Source organism: Oncorhynchus masou, chromosome 24 (assembly GCF_036934945.1).
Source record: "Oncorhynchus masou masou isolate Uvic2021 chromosome 24, UVic_Omas_1.1, whole genome shotgun sequence".
Classification (NCBI taxonomy): domain Eukaryota; kingdom Metazoa; phylum Chordata; class Actinopteri; order Salmoniformes; family Salmonidae; genus Oncorhynchus; species Oncorhynchus masou.
This window is the reverse complement of record NC_088235.1, coordinates 115449848-115467965: the sequence shown is the minus strand read 5'-3', so window position 1 is coordinate 115467965 and position 18118 is coordinate 115449848. Positions and strand designations below refer to the sequence as shown.

General features: G+C 47.7%; 1 protein-coding gene across 4 annotated transcripts in view; it reads right to left on the bottom strand.

Annotated features, from left to right (window-relative positions):
* Positions 1-16778, bottom strand: part of LOC135513312 (tumor protein 63-like) — a 92321-nt gene extending 75543 nt beyond the window's left edge. For all 4 annotated transcript variants that reach the window (XM_064936218.1, XM_064936220.1, XM_064936219.1 and 1 more), the window contains exon 1: positions 16589-16778. In XM_064936218.1, coding sequence (XP_064792290.1) covers positions 16589-16630 — 42 coding nt within the window. In that variant the 5' untranslated portion in view covers positions 16631-16778. The remainder of the gene's footprint in view (positions 1-16588) is intronic.
* Between the last annotated feature and the right edge of the window lie 1340 nt (positions 16779-18118).

Sequence of the window (18118 nt, the reverse complement as noted above, 5' to 3'; positions counted from 1 at the left end):
CAGAGATCTGGTTTAGAGATTGTGTTCTCCCACTGTTCCCAGGCCGTCATTGAAAATAAGAATTTGTTCTTAACTGACTTGCCTGGTTAAATAAAGGTAAAATTAAAAAAAAAAATTTTTTTTAAAAGAGATCTGGTTTAGAGATTGTGTTCTCATACATCATGAGTCAGAGATCTGGTTTAGAGATTGTGTTCTCATACATTATGAGTCAGAGATCTGGTTTATAGATTGTGTTCTCACACGTCATGAGTCAGAGCAGGGGTACATCAGCACTACGGCTGACATTAAAACATGTTTTATTTATTTAAGGTGGTGGTGTTTTGGTGTAAGATGCTCCAGCTCTCCTCCACCACTGCTCTAATGACAACCCCACAGCCAGCCAATGACAAGGGACCCTGCCCCCTCCTACCTCCCTACCTAGTTTGTGTCCCAAATAACAACCTGTTCCCTGTTTAGTGCATTACTGTGGGTGCTGGTCCTGTGTGTGTGTGTGTGTGTGTGTGTGTGTGTGTGTGTGTGTGTGTGTGTGTGTGTGTGTGTGTGTGTGTGTGTGTGTGTGTGTGTGTGTGTGTGTGTGTGTGTGTGTGTGTGTGTGTGTGTGTGTGTGTGTGTGTGTGTGTGTGTGTGTGCGCGTGCGTGCGTGCGTGTTTTCACTAGCAGCTACCTGACAGCCACTAATTATCACAGAAGTCAAATGATCATTTGAATGAATAGCCTGATGCTGGCCAGAAACCGCAGATTAAACATCAAAGCCCCTTATAGCGATGGAGAGAAAACTAGAGGTTGATGAGATGACATGATAAAGATGATGATTGTTCACTTCTTACAAAGAGGGATTATGAGAAGTGAGTGATCTGGAGAACTCTACTTATATTATATTTCTGGAAGGAATGAAGACATCAAGGATGAAGAACGAACAGATCGGGAATGAAAAGAGAAAAAAAAGGATTGAAGGAAGACCAAAAGGAAAGTCAAACAGGTTAACCTTCACCCAAAAATTCACCTATAGTCAGATGGAATGTTTAACTAAGTGGAAGTGGAAGCTATCAACACTTACAAGAGAAGTGGGTGGAGACTCAGGCCTCCTCTCTCTCCTATTCCTTTTAATCTGGTCTGATTCCACTGTAATACAGCAGCCATTTTAATCCCTACTTTAACTGCTCTTAAAAATTCCGTCTGTTTATAGCCGTGCTGCTCCTAGCCCTCTGAGGCCCAGCCCCGTCTGTTTACAGCTCTCTGAGGCCCAGCCCCGTCTGTTTACAGCCCTCTGAGGCCCAGTCCCGTCTGTTTACAGCCCTCTGAGGCCCAGCCCCGTCTGTTTACAGCCCTCTGAGGCCCAGCCCCGTCTGTTTACAGCCCTCTGAGGCCTAGCCCCGTCTGTTTACAGCCCTCTGAGGCCTAGCCCCGTCTGTTTACAGCCCTCTGAGGCCTAGCCCCGTCTGTTTACAGCCCTCTGAGGCCCAGCCCCGTCTGTTTACAGCCCTCTGAGGCCCAGCCCCGTCTGTTTACAGCCCTCTGAGGCCCAGCCCTGTCTGTTTACAGCCCTCTGAGGCCCAGTCCCGTCTGTTTACAGCCCTCTGAGGCCCAGCCCCGTCTGTTTACAGCCCTCTGAGGCCCAGCCCCGTCTGTTTACAGCCCTCTGAGGCCCAGCCCCGTCTGTTTACAGCCCATCTGAGGCCCAGTCCCGTCTGTTTACAGCCCTCTGAGGCCCAGCCCCGTCTGTTTACAGCCCTCTGAGGCCCAGCCCTGTCTGTTTACAGCCCTCTGAGGCCCAGTCCCGTCTGTTTACAGCCCTCTGAGGCCCAGCCCCGTCTGTTTACAGCCCTCTGAGGCCCAGCCCCGTCTGTTTACAGCCCTCTGAGGCCCAGCCCCGTCTGTTTACAGCCCTCTGAGGCCCAGTCCCGTCTGTTTACAGCCCTCTGAGGCCCAGTCCCGTCTGTTTACAGCCCTCTGAGGCCCAGCCCCGTCTGTTTACAGCCCTCTGAGGCCCAGCCCCGTCTGTTTACAGCCCTCTGAGGCCCAGCCCCGTCTGTTTACAGCCCTCTGAGGCCCAGCCCTGACTGTTTACAGCTCTCTGAGGCCCAGCCCCGTCTGTTTACAGCCCTCTGAGGCCCAGCCCCGTCTGTTTACAGCCCTCTGAGGCCCAGCCCTGACTGTTTACAGCTCTCTGAGGCCCAGCCCCGTCTGTTTACAGCCCTCTGAGGCCCAGCCCTGTCTGTTTACAGCCCTCTGAGGCCCAGCCCCGTCTGTTTACAGCCCTCTGAGGCCCAGCCCTGTCTGTTTACAGCCCTCTGAGGCCCAGTCCCGTCTGTTTACAGCCCTCTGAGGCCCAGCCCCGTCTGTTTACAGCCCTCTGAGGCCCAGCCCCGTCTGTTTACAGCCCTCTGAGGCCCAGCCCCGTCTGTTTACAGCCCTCTGAGGCCCAGCCCTGTCTGTTTACAGCCCTCTGAGGCCCAGCCCTGTCTGTTTACAGCCCTCTGAGGCCCAGCCCCGTCTGTTTACAGCCCTCTGAGGCCCAGTCCCGTCTGTTTACAGCCCTCTGAGGCCCAGCCCCTTCTGTTTACAGCCCTCTGAGGCCCAGCCCCGTCTGTTTACAGCCCTCTGAGGCCCAGCCCTGTCTGTTTACAGCCCTCTGAGGCCCAGCCTGGTGGCTGCTCAGATGGAAGGCTGTCTGTTCTGTTCCAATGGTTCTAAATGGTAGAACACTATAGACCAGGTACCATAGGGTAGTGTACTACTATAGACCAGGGTAGTGCACAACTATAGACCAGGGTAGTGCACTACTATAGACCAGGTACTATAGGGTAGTGCACTACTTTAGACCAGGGCCCATAGGGGTAGTGAACTACTTTACACCAGGGCCCATAGGGGTAGTGCACTACTTTAGACCAGGGTCCATAGGGGTAGTGCACTACTTTAGACCAGGGCCCATAGGGGTAGCGCACTACTATAGACCAGGGTCCATAGGGGTAGTGCACTACTTTAGGCCAGGGCCCATAGGGGTAGTGCACTACTTTAGGCCAGGGTCCATAGGGGTAGAGCACTACTTTAGACCAGGGCCCATAGGGTAGTGCACTACTTTAGACCAGGGTCCATAGGGGTAGTGCACTACTTTAGACCAGGTTCCATAGGGGTAGTGCACTACTTTAGACCAGGGTCCATAGGGGTAGTGCACTACTTTAGACCAGGGCCCATAGGGGTAGTGCACTACTTTAGACCAGGGCCCATAGGGGTAGTGCACTACTTTAGGCCAGGGCCCATAGGGGTAGTGCACTACTTTAGGCCAGGGCCCATAGGGGTAGTGAACTACTTTAGACCAGGGTCCATAGGGGTAGTGCACTACTTTAGACCAGGGCCCATAGGGGTAGTGCACTACTTTAGACCAGGGTCCATAGGGGTAGTGCACTACTTTAGACCATGGTCCATAGGGGTAGTGCACTACTTTAGACCAGGGCCCATAGGGGTAGCGCACTACATTAGATCAGGGCCCATATGGGTAGTGCACTACTTTAGGCCAGGGCCCATAGGGGTAGTGCACTACTTTCGACCAGGGCCCATAGGGGTAGTGCACTACTTTAGACCAGGGCCCATAGGGGAAAAGGGTGCCGTTCGGGAAGAGCTACCCTAGACTGTTCAGACCTTCAGAGTGACAGACTGTTGACCTTCAGAGTGACAGACTGTTGACCTTCAGAGTGACAGTCTGTTGACCTTCAGAGTGACAGCCTGTTGACCTTCAGAGTGACAGCCTGTTGACCTTCAGAGTGACAGTCTGTTGACCTTCAGAGTGACAGTCTGTTGACCTTCAGAGTGACAGCCTGTTGACCTTCAGAGTGACAGCCTGTTGACCTTCAGAGTGACAGTCTGTTGACCTTCAGAGTGACAGTCTGTTGACCTTCAGAGTGACAGCCTGTTGACCTTCAGAGTGACAGACTGTTGACCTTCAGAGTGACAGACTGTTGACCTTCAGAGTGACAGTCTGTTGACCTTCAGAGTGACAGCCTGTTGACCTTCAGAGTGACAGCCTGTTGACCTTCAGAGTGACAGTCTGTTGACCTTCAGAGTGACAGTCTGTTGACCTTCAGAGTGACAGTCTGTTGACCTTCAGAGTGACAGCCTGTTGACCTTCAGAGTGACAGACTGTTGACCTTCAGAGTGACAGACTGTTGACCTTCAGAGTGACAGACTGTTGACCTTCAGAGTGACAGCCTGTTGACCTTCAGAGTGACAGCCTGTTGACCTTCAGAGTGACAGCCTGTTGACCTTCAGAGTGACAGACTGTTGACCTTCAGAGTGACAGACTGTTGACCTTCAGAGTGACAGACTGTTGACCTTCAGAGTGACAGACTGTTGACCTTCAGAGTGACAGACTGTTGCCCTTCAGAGTGACAGCCTGTTGACCTTCAGAGTGACAGCCTGTTGACCTTCAGAGTGACAGACTGTTGACCTTCAGAGTGACAGACTGTTGACCTTCAGAGTGACAGACTGTTCAGACCTTCAGAGTGACAGACTGTTGACCTTCAGAGTGACAGACTGTTGACCTTCAGAGTGACAGACTGTTGACCTTCAGAGTGACAGCCTGTTGACCTTCAGGGTGACAGACTGTTGACCTTCAGAGTGACAGACTGTTCAGACCTTCAGAGTGACAGCCTGTTGACCTTTAGAGTGACAGACTGTTGACCTTCAGAGTGACAGACTGTTGACCTTCAGAGTGACAGACTGTTGACCTTCAGAGTGACAGACTGTTGACCTTCAGAGTGACAGACTGTTGACCTTCAGAGTGACAGACTGTTGCCCTTCAGAGTGACAGACTGTTGACCTTCAGAGTGACAGACTGTTGACCTTCAGAGTGACAGACTGTTGACCTTCAGGGTGACAGCCTGTTGACCTTTAGAGTGACAGACTGTTGACCTTCAGAGTGACAGCCTGTTGACCTTCAGAGTGACAGACTGTTGACCTTCAGAGTGGCGGAGAGACACATATCAGGGATTCCTCACATACAAACAGAAGCGCTACTGCTGCTTGGTATTCATAGTGACTGCTGTATCGTTATAACTATTGGGATTGGTACATACGAGACATGTAATGTATGAGCATTGACATTCCTATGACAATTTATAAAAATAGGGATCGGGGGTTTCTATAGGCTATTTAGGATGAGGATTCTAACCAATGAGATAAGTCTGAGATCCAGTACAGTAGTCCTCAACCAATCAGACTTACTGTCACACTCTGACCTTTAATATCTCTGTTTTCTTGATTCTTTTTGTTAGGTCAGGGTGTGACGAGGGTGGGTATGCTAGTTTTGTATTGTCTAGGGGTTTTGTATGTCTAGGGGTTTTGTAGGTTTAGGTATTTACATGTCTATGGTGGCCTGATATGGTTCCCAATCAGAGGCAGCTGTTTATCGTTGTCTCTGATTGTGGATCATATTTAGGCAGCCATTTCCCCTTTATTATTTGTGGGTTCTTATTCCATGTTTTGTTACCTGCTTGCACTACTCATATTATTGTCACGGTTCATTTTGTTCTTTTGTTCAGTGTTCGTTCTTATAATATAAAGAACGTACGCATACAACGCTGCGCCTTGGTCTGATTTATATAACGAACGTGACACTTACTTTTACTGGTCATTTTGTTCTGTCAAGAAATTAGTAAAGGGGCTGCAACTCAACTACCTCTGCCCTAGAGCTTCCAAACATAGAAATGTAATTAATTAAGCATTCAAATTACCAGAGTAAGCAGCTCCAATCCCTTTCTATAGATTATATTTCTATGTTTTGGATCAATGACTCATTATCACTTCCTCTGCAAGATTATGGCAGAGGGAGAGAGAGAGAGAGCTGCTTCCTCTTTAACTCCTACTAACTCATTACCAACAGGAGAAAGTACAAAGACAGGGGAGGTCAGTAATCTGATTTCTTCTCTTTACGATAGTTGATCATTTTATGAGCATGAGGCAATTGATCATCTCAAGTACTTTGAACTGCCCGGAAAGTACAGGGGAATAGAGGTGAGATGGCCCATAGACCTGGCACGGGGGGGGGTAGAGGTGAGATGGCCCATAGACCTGGCACGGGGGGATAGAGGTGAGATGGCCCATAGACCTGGCACGGGGGGGATAGAGGTGAGATGGCCCATAGACCTGGCACGGGGGGGTAGAGGTGAGATGGCCCATAGACCTGGCACGGGGGGGGGTAGAGGTGAGATGGCCCATAGACCTGGCACGGGGGGGTAGAGGTGAGATGGCCCATAGACCTGGCACGGGGGGGATAGAGGGGAGATGGCCCATAGACCTGGCACGGGGGGGGGATAGAGGGGAGATGGCCCATAGACCTGGCACGGGGGGGATAGAGGGGAGATGGCCCATAGACCTGGCACGGGGGGGTAGAGGTGAGATGGCCCATAGACCTGGCACGGGGGGGGATAGAGGGGAGATGGCCCATAGACCTGGCACGGGGGGGTAGAGGTGAGATGGCCCATAGACCTGGCACGGGGGGATAGAGGGGAGATGGCCCATAGACCTGGCCCGAGAGGGGAATAGAGGTGAGATGGCCCATAGACCTGGCACGGGGGGGGGGGGCGATAGAGGTGAGATGGCCCATAGACCTGGCACGGGGGAGGGGGAATAGAGGTGAGATGGCCCATAGACCTGGCACGGGGGGGATAGAGGTGAGATGGCCCATAGACCTGGCCCGAGGGGGGGAATAACTGCCATTCCAGCCTCTCATCTCTTCTGACCTGCACCCTGGGTAGTGGTGAGTGACCAGGGGGAGGGAGGGCACTGTGGACCTTGGGTCAGACCCTGGGTGATGATGAGTGACCAGGGGGAGGGAGGGCACTGTGCACCTTGGGTCAGTCCCCTGGGTGGTGGTGAGTGACCAGGGAGTGGAAGGGGCATTAATAGAGCGAACAGGGTGGGTGGGGGGACCGTAGGTCTGGACTGGCTGGGTAGGAAACTGACTAATCTGTCCACACCTCATATATACCTGCTGAGGTGGGCAGAACAGGGGATTTAATCAACAGCAACACATCATTAAAGCAATTAAGAGTGGCGACTAAACAGCATCGCATGGCCCACCACTAGGCTACCAAGGCCCACCACTAGGCTAACATGGCCCACCACTAGGCTACCATGGCGCACCACTAGGCTACCATGGCCCACCACTAGGCTACCAAGGCCCACCACTAGGCTACCAAGGCCCACCACTAGGCTAACATGGCCCACCACTAGGCTACCATGGCCCACCACTAGGCTACCATGGCCCACCACAGGCTACCATGGCCCACCACAGGCTACCATGGCCCACCACTAGGCTACCATGGCCCACCACAGGCTACCATGGCCCACCACAGGCTACCATGGCCCACCACTAGGCTACCATGGCCCACCACAGGCTACCATGGCCCACCACTAGGCTACCATGGCCCACCACAGGCTACCATGGCCCACCACTAGGCTACCATGGCCCACCACTAGGCTAACAAGGCCCACCACTAGGCTACCATGGCCCACCACTAGGCTACCAAGGCCCACCACTAGGCTACCAAGGTCCACCACTAGGCTACCAAGGCCCACCACTATGCTACCATGGCCCACCACTAGGCTACCATGGCCCACCACTAGGCTACCATGGCCCACCACAGGCTGCCATGGCCCACCACAGGCTACCATGGCCCACCACTAGGCTACCATGGCCCACCACTAGGCTACCATGGCCCACCACTAGGCTACCATGGCCCACCACTAGGCTACCAAGGCCCACCACTAGGCTAACATGGCCCACCACTAGGCTACCATGGCCCACCACTAGGCTACCATGGCCCACCACTAGGCTACCATGGCCCACCACAGGCTACCATGGCCCACCACAGGCTACCATGGCCCACAACTAGGCTACCGTGGCCCACCACTAGGCTAACATGGCCCACCACTAGGCTACCAAGGCCCACCACAGGCTACCATGGCCCACCACTAGGCTACCAAGGCCCACCACTAGGCTACCATGGTCCACCACTAGGCTACCAAGGCCCACCACTATGCTACCATGGCCCACCACTAGGCTATCATGGCCCACCACTAGGCTACCATGGCCCACCACAGGCTACCATGGCCCAGCACTAGGCTACCATGGCCCACCACTAAGCTAACATGGCCCACCACTAGGCTACCAAGGCCCACCACTAGGCTACCATGGCCCACCACTAGGCTACCATGGCCCACCACTAGGCTACCATGGTCCACCACAGGCTACCATGGCCCACCACTAGGCTACCATGGCCCACCACAGGCTACCATGGCCCACCACTAGGCTACCATGGCCCACCACTAGGCTAACATGGCCCACCACTAGGCTACCAAGGCCCACCACTAGGCTACCATGGCCCACCACTAGGCTACCAAGGCCCACCACTAGGCTACCATGGTCCACCACTAGGCTACCAAGGCCCACCACTATGCTACCATGGCCCACCACTAGGCTACCATGGCCCACCACTAGGCTACCATGGCCCACCACAGGCTACCATGGCCCACCACTAGGCTACCATGGCCCACCACTAAGCTAACATGGCCCACCACTAGGCTACCAAGGCCCACCACTAGGCTACCATGGCCCACCACTAGGCTACCATGGCCCACCACTAGGCTACCATGGTCCACCACTTGGCTACCAAGGCCCACCACTATGCTACCATGGCCCACCACTAGGCTACCATGGCCCACCACTAGGCTACCATGGCCCACCACAATCTGACGTGGAGCCTCCCTGGAAAAGGGGTAGAACCTGATACCTCACATTGGGACAACATGGACTAAAGCAGTAACGTGGTAGTCATGACGACAACAACATGGACTAAAGCAGTAACGTGGTAGTCATGACGACAACAACATGGACTAAAGCAGTAACGTGGTAGTCATGACGACAACAACATGGACTAAAGCAGTAACCTCACATTGGGGTCTGCTTCTCAAATGGCGCCCTATTCCCTACACATTTTTCACCCATGGGTTACATTTGATCATTTTACATCATTTAGCAGACACTCTTATTCAGAGTGATTTACAGGAGCCATTAGGGTTTAAGTGCCTTGCTCAAGGGCACATTGGCAGATTTTTCACCGAGTTGGCTCCGGGATTCCAATCAGCAACCATTCGGTTACTGGCCCCACGCTCTTAACCACTGGGCTTCCTGACACCCTATGGACTCGGGTCAAAAGTAGTGCACTATATAGGGAATAGGGTGCCGTTTGAGGCCAAGCCAGAGGGGATGTAGGTGGACAGAGCGATCCCACACTTTAATACCTACCACTCACAAAACGTAGAAAGAGTTTTGCTGCCATCTGAGAAATATTATATTTTATTTTATAATTCACATTAGCTCCACACCAGAGCGACATATTCAAACAGTATGAACACACTAATGTGCAAAATCTTAATGTAAAACTTTAGAAATGGTGTGAAACGTTCAGGGAAACTTTCACCGAAACATTCAGGTAAACCTTCAGTTGTTGAAACCACTGAGAAAAATAATGATCCTACTGACAAATCTACCCCTGGTTGTAATTAAAAAATGCTACACAGTCCTTACTATAAGAAATCAAATATTCAAAAAGAGTAAAAAGTCAGCCAACATTTCCCTACAGCTCCCGTCGTACGCGAGTCGAGAGCTCATCCTTTTTGGTAAAGCCCAAATATTTTTTTGATAGGATGTTCTCTGATTCTTAATGTAAACATTTAGGGCAGTAGTGTATCTGTATCCTAAAGGAGATGGCAGGTTAGATACCAGAGAGGTTTGATTTACGACTTCACAATTAAAGTTCTCCAGCAACATTATTTAGAACACTTGATTAACGACACAATATGCATGATGGTTCATTTAAGCAATAAGGAGCGAGGGGGTGAGGTATATGGCCACTAAGCCACGGCTATAGGCTGTCCTAAGAGTTCCTGGATACAGCCCTTAGAGCCTTGGTATATTGGCTAAATACAGTGGCTTGCGAAAGTATTCCCCCCATATGCATATTTCCTATTTTGTTGCCTTACAACCTGGAAATTAAAATAGATTTTTTGTGGGGTTTGTATCATTTGATTTAAACAACATGCCTACCACTTTGAAGATGCAAAATATGTTTTATTGTGAAACAAATGATAAATAAGACAAAAAAACTGAAAACTTGAGTGTGCATAGCTAAAGTCAAGACTTTGTAGAGCCACCTTTTGCAGCATTTACAGCTGACAGTCTCTTGGGCTATGTCTCTATAAGCTTGGCAGATCTAGCCACTTGCGTTATTGCCCATTCTTCAAGGCAAAACTGCTCCGGCTCCTTCAAGTTGGCTGGGTTCCGCTGGTGTACAGCAATCTTTAAGTCATACCACAGACTTTCAACTAGATTGAGGTCTGGGCTATGACTAGGCATTTAAATGTTTCCTCTTAAACCACTCAAGTGTTGCTTTAGTAGTATCCTTAGGGTCATTGTCCTGCTGGAAGGTGAACCTCTATCCCAGTCTCAAATCTCTGGAAGACTGAAACAGGTTTCCCTCAAGAATTTCCCTGTACTTAGCGCCATCAATCATTCCTTCAATTCTGACCAGTTTCCCAGTCCCTGTCGATGGAAAAACATCCCCACAGCATGATGCTGCCACCACCATGCTTCAATGTGGGGATGATGTTCTCTGGGTGATGAGAGGTGTTTGGTTTGCGCCAGACATAACGTTTGCCTTGATGGCCAAAAAGCTCAATTGGAGTCTCATCTGACCAGAGTACTTTCTTCCATATGTTTGGGGAGTCTCCCACATGCCTTTTGGTGAACACCAAACATCTTTGCTTATTTTTTTCTTTAATGAGCAATGGCTTTTTCCTGGACATTCTTCAGTAAAGCCCAGCTCTGTGGAGTGTACGGCTTAAAGTGGTCCTATGGACAGATACTCCAATCTCTGCTGTGGAGCTTACAGCTCCTTCAGGGTTATCTTTGGTCTCTTTGTTGCCTCTCTGATTAATGCCCTCCTTGCCTGGTCTGTGAGTTTTGGTGGGTAGCCCTCTCTTGGCAGGTTTGTTGTGGTGCCATAGTCTTTCATTTTTTTTAAATAATAGATTTAATGGTGCTCCGTGGGATGTTCAAAGTTTCTGATATTTTTTTATAACCCAACCCTGATCTGTACTTCTACACAACTTTGTCCCTGACCCTGTTTTAGAGAGCTCCTTGGTCTTCATGGTGCCCCTTGCTTGGTGGTGCCCCTAGCTAGTGGTGTTGCAGACTCTGGGGCCTTTCAGAACAGGTGTATGGATACTGAGATCATGTGACAGATCATGTGACTTAGATTGTACACAGGTGGACTTTATTTAACTAATTATGTGACTTCTGAAGGTGACTGGTTGCTCCAGATGTTATTTAGGGGCTTCATAGCAGAGGGGGTGAATACATATACATGCAACACTTTTCTTTTCTTTTTTAGAATTTTTTTAAACAACTTTTTTTTTTCATTTCACTTCACCAATTTGGACTATTCTGTGTATGTCCATTTCATGAAATTTAAATGACAGGTTGCAATGAAACAAAATAGGAAAAACACCAAGGGGGTGAATACTTTTGCAAGGCACTGTATCATAAACCCCCGAGGTGCCTTATTGCTATTATAAACGGGTTACCAATGTAATTAGAGCAGTAAAAATACATGTTTTGTGATATCTGTGGTATACAGTCTGATATACCATGGCTGTCAGCCAATCAGCATTCAAGGCCTGAACCACCCAGTATATAATCTTAAATAAACCATTAAGTAAATACTGTTGTTAGACTGACTGGTATGATGGGTTTTGTGAATGCACCTCTACTCCTGTTGATCACATACCTCTTTTCTTTCTGTTACTTATATGATTTCTGTCTCTTCTCAAGAAAATTAGACATCTGTGAGAGCATTCCAAACCAAACACGTGGATGTGAATATCTTTGAGACATCTTAAAGTCTCCATTGGGAAAATATTGAATTCCCCCCAAAGTCCTCTTTCAATATTCCTCTGATCATAGAAGCACTGTAGCGTTCCCTAAATACAGTCAGTCTTGTGTGGCTGGATAAATAATAATGGAACTCATTTTCCCCCCTCTATTTGCAAAGACTTATTGAGAGCAAGAGTGGTGAACTGACCCCAGATTAAAAACCCACAAGATGGGGTCTTAGATCTCAGCTGAAGTCCTCTATCTACACCCCCTCCACTTGGGACTAACAGTGTGTGTTGACAACAGTACTATACAGTGGAAGCAGAGAGGAGTGGTCAAGTATAGGTAGATAGTGCTCAGATAACGAGTCTAACACTGGTGGGCTATAGGAGAACAAATAGACACAGGTGTTTAGACCTAACAAACATTTTAGAAGCCATCTTATAAAGTGGGGAGAGTAGCAGATTGACACCAGACTGTCCTCACACCAGGAGACTGTCATCACACCAGACTGTCATCACACCAGACTGTCATCACACCAGACTGTCATCACACCAGGAGACTGTCATCACACTAGGAGACTGTCATCACACTAGGAGACTGTCATCACACCAGACTGTCATCACACCAAGAGACTGTCATCACACCAGACAGTCATTACATGGGCTTGCTCCTACCTATCTTTCCGATTTGGTCCTGCCGTAAGTACCTACACGTACGCTACGGTCACAAGATGCAGGTCTCCTTACTGTCCCAAGAATTTCTAAGCAAACAGCTGGAGGCAGGGCTTCTCCTATAGAGCTCCATATTTATGGAATGGTCTGCCTGTCCATATGAGTGACGCAGGCTCGGTCTCAACCTTTAAGTCTTTACTGAAGACTCATCTCTTCAGTGGGTCATATGATTGAGTGTAGTCTGGCCCAGGGGTGGGAAGGTGAACGGAAAGGCACTGGAGCAACAAACCGCCCTTGCTGTCTCTGCCTGGCCGGTTCCCATCTTTCCTCTGGGATTCTCTGCCTCTAACCCTATTACAGGGGCTGAGTCACTGGCTTACTGGTGCTCTTCCATGCCGTACCTAGGAGGGGTGCGTCTCTTGAGTGGGTTGAGTCACTGACGTGGTCTTCCTGTCTGGGTTGGCGCACCCCCTTGGGTTGTGCCGTGGCGGAGATCTTTGTGGGCTATACTCGGCCTTGTCTCAGAATGGTAAGTTGGTGGTTGAAGATATCCCTCTAGTGGTATGGGGGCTGTGCTTTGGCAAAGTGGGTGGGGTTATGTCCTGCCTGTTTGACCCTGTCCGGGGGTATCGTCGGATGGGCCACAGTGTCTCCCGACCCCTCCTGTCTCAGCCTCCAGTATTTATGCTGCAATAGTTTGTGTGCCGGGGGCTAGGGTCAGTCTGTTTATATCTGGAGTATTTCTCCTGTCTTATCCAGTGTCCTGTGGGAATTTAGGTATGCTCTCACTAATTCTCTCTCTCTCTCTTTCTCTCTGAGGACCTGAACCCTAGGGCCATGCCTCAGGACTACCTGGCCTGATGACTCCTTGCTGTCCCCAGTCCACCTGGTCGTGCTACTGCTCCAGTTTCAACTGTTCTGCCTGTGGCTGTGGAACCCTGACCTGTTCACCGGATGTGCTCCCTGTCCCAGACCTGCTGTTTCCAACTCTCCAGAGACAGCAGGAGTGGTGGAGATACTCTGAATGATCGGCTATGAAAAGCCAACTGACATTTACTCCTTTGGTGCTGACCTGTTGCACCCTCGACAACCACTGTGATTATTATTATTTAACCCTGCTGGTCATCTATGAACATTTGAACATCTTGGCCATGTTCTGTTATAATCTCCACCCGGCACAGCCAGAAGAGGACTGGCCAACCCTCATAGCCTGGGTCCTCTCTAGGTTTCTTCCTAGGTTCTGGCCTTTCTAGGGACTTTTTTCTAGACACCGTGCTTCCACACCTGTATTGCTTCCTGTTTGGGGTTTTAGGTTTCTGTACAGCACTTTGTGACATCAGCTGATGTAAGAAGGGCTTTATAAATACATTTGATTGATCACACCAGACTGTCATCACACCAGACTGTCATCACACCAGGAGACTGTCATCTTTACAGACAAACTAATGGAACCAATAAACTAGCAAACAAATAAATATACTGTCCTTTATGTTTAGTGTCATTAGCAGACAGTTAGGAACTGTTCAACTGCACAGAAAGCATATTACAAAAATATCTTAATGACAATTTTCGTAAAAATACGAGATAAAAGAAATGTGACTGAAATCCAGAAAGATTGACGTTAAGTAGGACTGTAATACAACTATATTCTAGCCTCTACAAAAACGATTTGACTTGCTCAAGGTGAAGCGATATTTGAAAATGAATGATATAATCCTAAATAAACAAACAAAATCCTTACTGACTATAATGACAGTCACTAGTTGTCACGGCCATTATCTGTCATTAGGAAAAAAGAAAACATGGATAACTTTCTATCATGTCATTTCTTTCTCGAAGACCAGAAGGTATTATTTGCTTTTCCAGATGGTTATTATAGCAGAGAATCAACTCTTATTTAATGTCTATGTCACACATATGTAAACCCTATATTTCTGGTTCCAGTAAATGATATAGTGGCTCCATTTTGGACAACCCAAAATAAATAATTTTAGTTGTCCCCATGTAGCTTACTCAAATCAAGAGATACAAACATTTTACGTTCTTTAAATTATTCCATTTAACCATCTTGAACTATGATACATTATTTTGGGCTATATTGTTTCCATACAAAGGGACAATTCCAGGGACAAGGGACAAGCTCCAATAGTTCTACTCCACAATGCTCCTCAAATCACAGCTCCCATCTCCCGATCCACCCCTCAATCACAACCACCATTTTATCTACTGTCTCCAAAATAAATCAAACACAGAAAAACCACAAACTCACGCAATAAAGTTGCAAGACAATTTGGGGAGACGAATCAGAGATTATTATATTAATTTACATTTCTGTAATGTAACAATTAGGCAATCAAAAAAAACACGCAGCCTTAAATCACAGTAAAGCAATACAATCCATGCCATAATTAATGAACCCTCATCGTCTTGTCTAATGAATGTTAAAACACAGATGGAACTATTAGAGCTATAGTAACTATTGGAGCTATTGTAACTATTGAAGCTAATGGAACTATTGAAGCTAATGGAACTATTGGAGCTAATGGAACTATTGAAGCTAATGGAACTATTGAAGCTAATGGAACTATTGAAGCTAATGGAACTATTGAAGCTAATGGAACTACAGGAGCTAATGGAACTACAGGAGCTAATGGAACTACAGGAGCTAATGGAACTACATGAGCTAATGGAACTACATGAGCTAATGGAACTATTGAAGCTAATGGAACTATTGGAGCTAATGAAACTATTGGAGATAATGGAACTATTAGAGCTAATGGAACTACTGGAGATAATGTAACTATTAGAGCTAATGGAACAATTGGAGCTAATGGAACTATTGGAGCTAATGGAACTATTGGAGCTAATGGAACTACTGGAGCTAATGGACCTAATGGAACTATTGGAGCTAATGGAACTACTGGAGCTAATGGAACTATTAGAGCTAATGGAACTATTGGAGCTAATGGAACTACTGGAGATAATGTAACTATTAGAGCTAATGGAACTATTGGAGCTAATTGAACTTCTGGAGCTAATGGAACTACTAGAGCTAATGGAACTACTGGAGCTAATGGAACTAATGGACCTAATGGAACTATTGGAGCTAATGGAACTATTAGAGCTATAGTAACTATTAGAGCTATAGTAACTATTGGAGCTAATGGAACTACTGGAGCTAATGGAACTACTGGAGATAATGGAAATGTTGGAGCTAATGGAACTACAAGAGATAATGGAGCTAATGGAACTACAAGATATAATGGAGCTATTGGAGATAATGGAGCTAATGGAACTATGGTGAGTCAGTAGTTGTGACTCCAGATGTTAACAGGGCTAATGGCAGAGTGCAGGGCCACATCTCAACAGGACAGGGTAGCGGAGCAGAGCAGCCATTTCATACAGCGCCTCTTCCTCTATTCAACAAACACTCCAGGTGTTTACATTCCCCTGCACACACACACACACACACACACACACACACACACACACACACACACACACACACACACACACACACACACACACACACACACACACACACACACACACACACACACAATGCCGCACACACGCAGATAAACACATACAATGCCACTGAATCGAAACACAAACGAAAAGTAATCTGCTGCCTAAACATCTTTCTCCATTTGTTTGTCTGTGAGTGCCACGGACAGATTTAAAATAATCACTTTGTTTTGAACTATTTAAACTTTTTCAAATTCCTTCTTTATGTTAAAGCCCCTATACCACCACGAAGCCCTAAGCTGCCAATAAACTCCGACACCAAATCACATTAAAAAGATTTAACGGGGTGAAAATGTTCAAATATAAAAATGGCAGTAACACTACTAATAAGATATTGATATATTTAGCATTTCTCCAGTCCGTCTCCCACCATGGAGCTCCAGAAGCTCCAGGGAGCCAAGGGGACGTTAGCGGTCCCTGATGCCCCAGTAGGAGCCTCCTCCCTGGGCCTTACCTCGCTGTATGACGTGGGCGTCCCCGTCTCCAGATACAACATGTTGGCGCTGAGGTTGAGCAGTGCTGTGTGCTCCACTGACTCCAGGATGAATCTACACCTCTGGTCCCTGTCTCAGTCTGAATGAACGAGTGGCTCTGAGGACTATGGATGACAACAGGACAGGACAGGCAGAGAGTCTCTATAGGAATCTATGGGAAGGAGATATATACCAGGGGGGGTTGAGAGGAGGAGAGGAGGAGGGGTCTGAGGAGCTACCTGTCCAATACCTGGGGTGGTGAGTCCACACCCATCTCCTTGACTACCTCTCTCTCTCTGCTAAGACAGACAAACAGCTCACTTAGTTAATTCCATTCAAAACAACCAGGACACTTCATACAGTGATTGCTTTCAATGCAACCTGATTTATATCAATTTACTGTACATTTCAGTTAGACCTGTCATGTTCTGAGGTTAAAACAACACCTCTGATTTGAAAAAATTATCCATTTCTCTGTTGTACAGAGCAACTCAAAGTGACAAGACATAGCGCCGAATATCCACACAGACTGGTACATTCTAATGTCCTTAAATGCTACCAATGCTGAATGGAACTGAACTGACTAGCTGAACTGAGTCTACTAGCTGAACGAGGCTAATGAATAGCACACTGAAGAGGCTAATGAATAGCACATTGAAGAGGCTAATGAATAGCACACTGAAGAGGCTAATGAATAGCACACTGAAGAGGCTAATGAATAGCACACTGAAGAGGCTAATAAATAGCACACTGAAGAGGCTAATGAATAGCACACTGAAGAGGCTACCTTTATTTTTTCACCTTTATTTTACTAGGCAAGTCAGTTAAGAACAAATTCTTATTTTCAATGACGGCCTAGGAACAGTGGGTTAACTGCCTGTTCAGGGGCAGAACAACAGATTTGTACCTTGTCAGCTCGGGGATTTGAACTTGCAACCTTTCGGTTACCAGTCCAACGCTCTAACCACTAGGCTACCCTGCCTAGTGAATAGCACATTGAAGAGGCTAATGAATAGCACACTGAAGAGGCTAATGAATAGCACACTGAAGAGGCTAATGAATAGCACACTGAAGAGGCTAATGAATAGCACACTGAAAAGGGTAATGAATAGCACACTGAAGAGGCTAATGAATAGCAGATTGAAGAGGCTAATGAATAGCACACTGAAAAGGCAAATGAATAGCAAATTGAAGAGGCTAATGAATAGCAGATTGAAGAGGCTAATGAATAGCACATTGAAGAGGCTAATGAATAGCAGATTGAAGAGGCTAGTGAATAGCAGATTGAAGAGGCTAATGAATAGCAGATTGAAGAGGCTAATGAATAGCACATTGAAGAGGCTAATGAATAGCAGATTGAAGAGGCTAATGAATAGCAGATTGAAGGGGCTAATGAATAGCACACTGAAGAGGCTAATGAATAGCACACTGAAGAGGCCAATGAATAGCACACTGAAGAGGCTAATGAATAGCAGATTGAAGAGGCTAATGAATAGCACACTGAAAAGGCT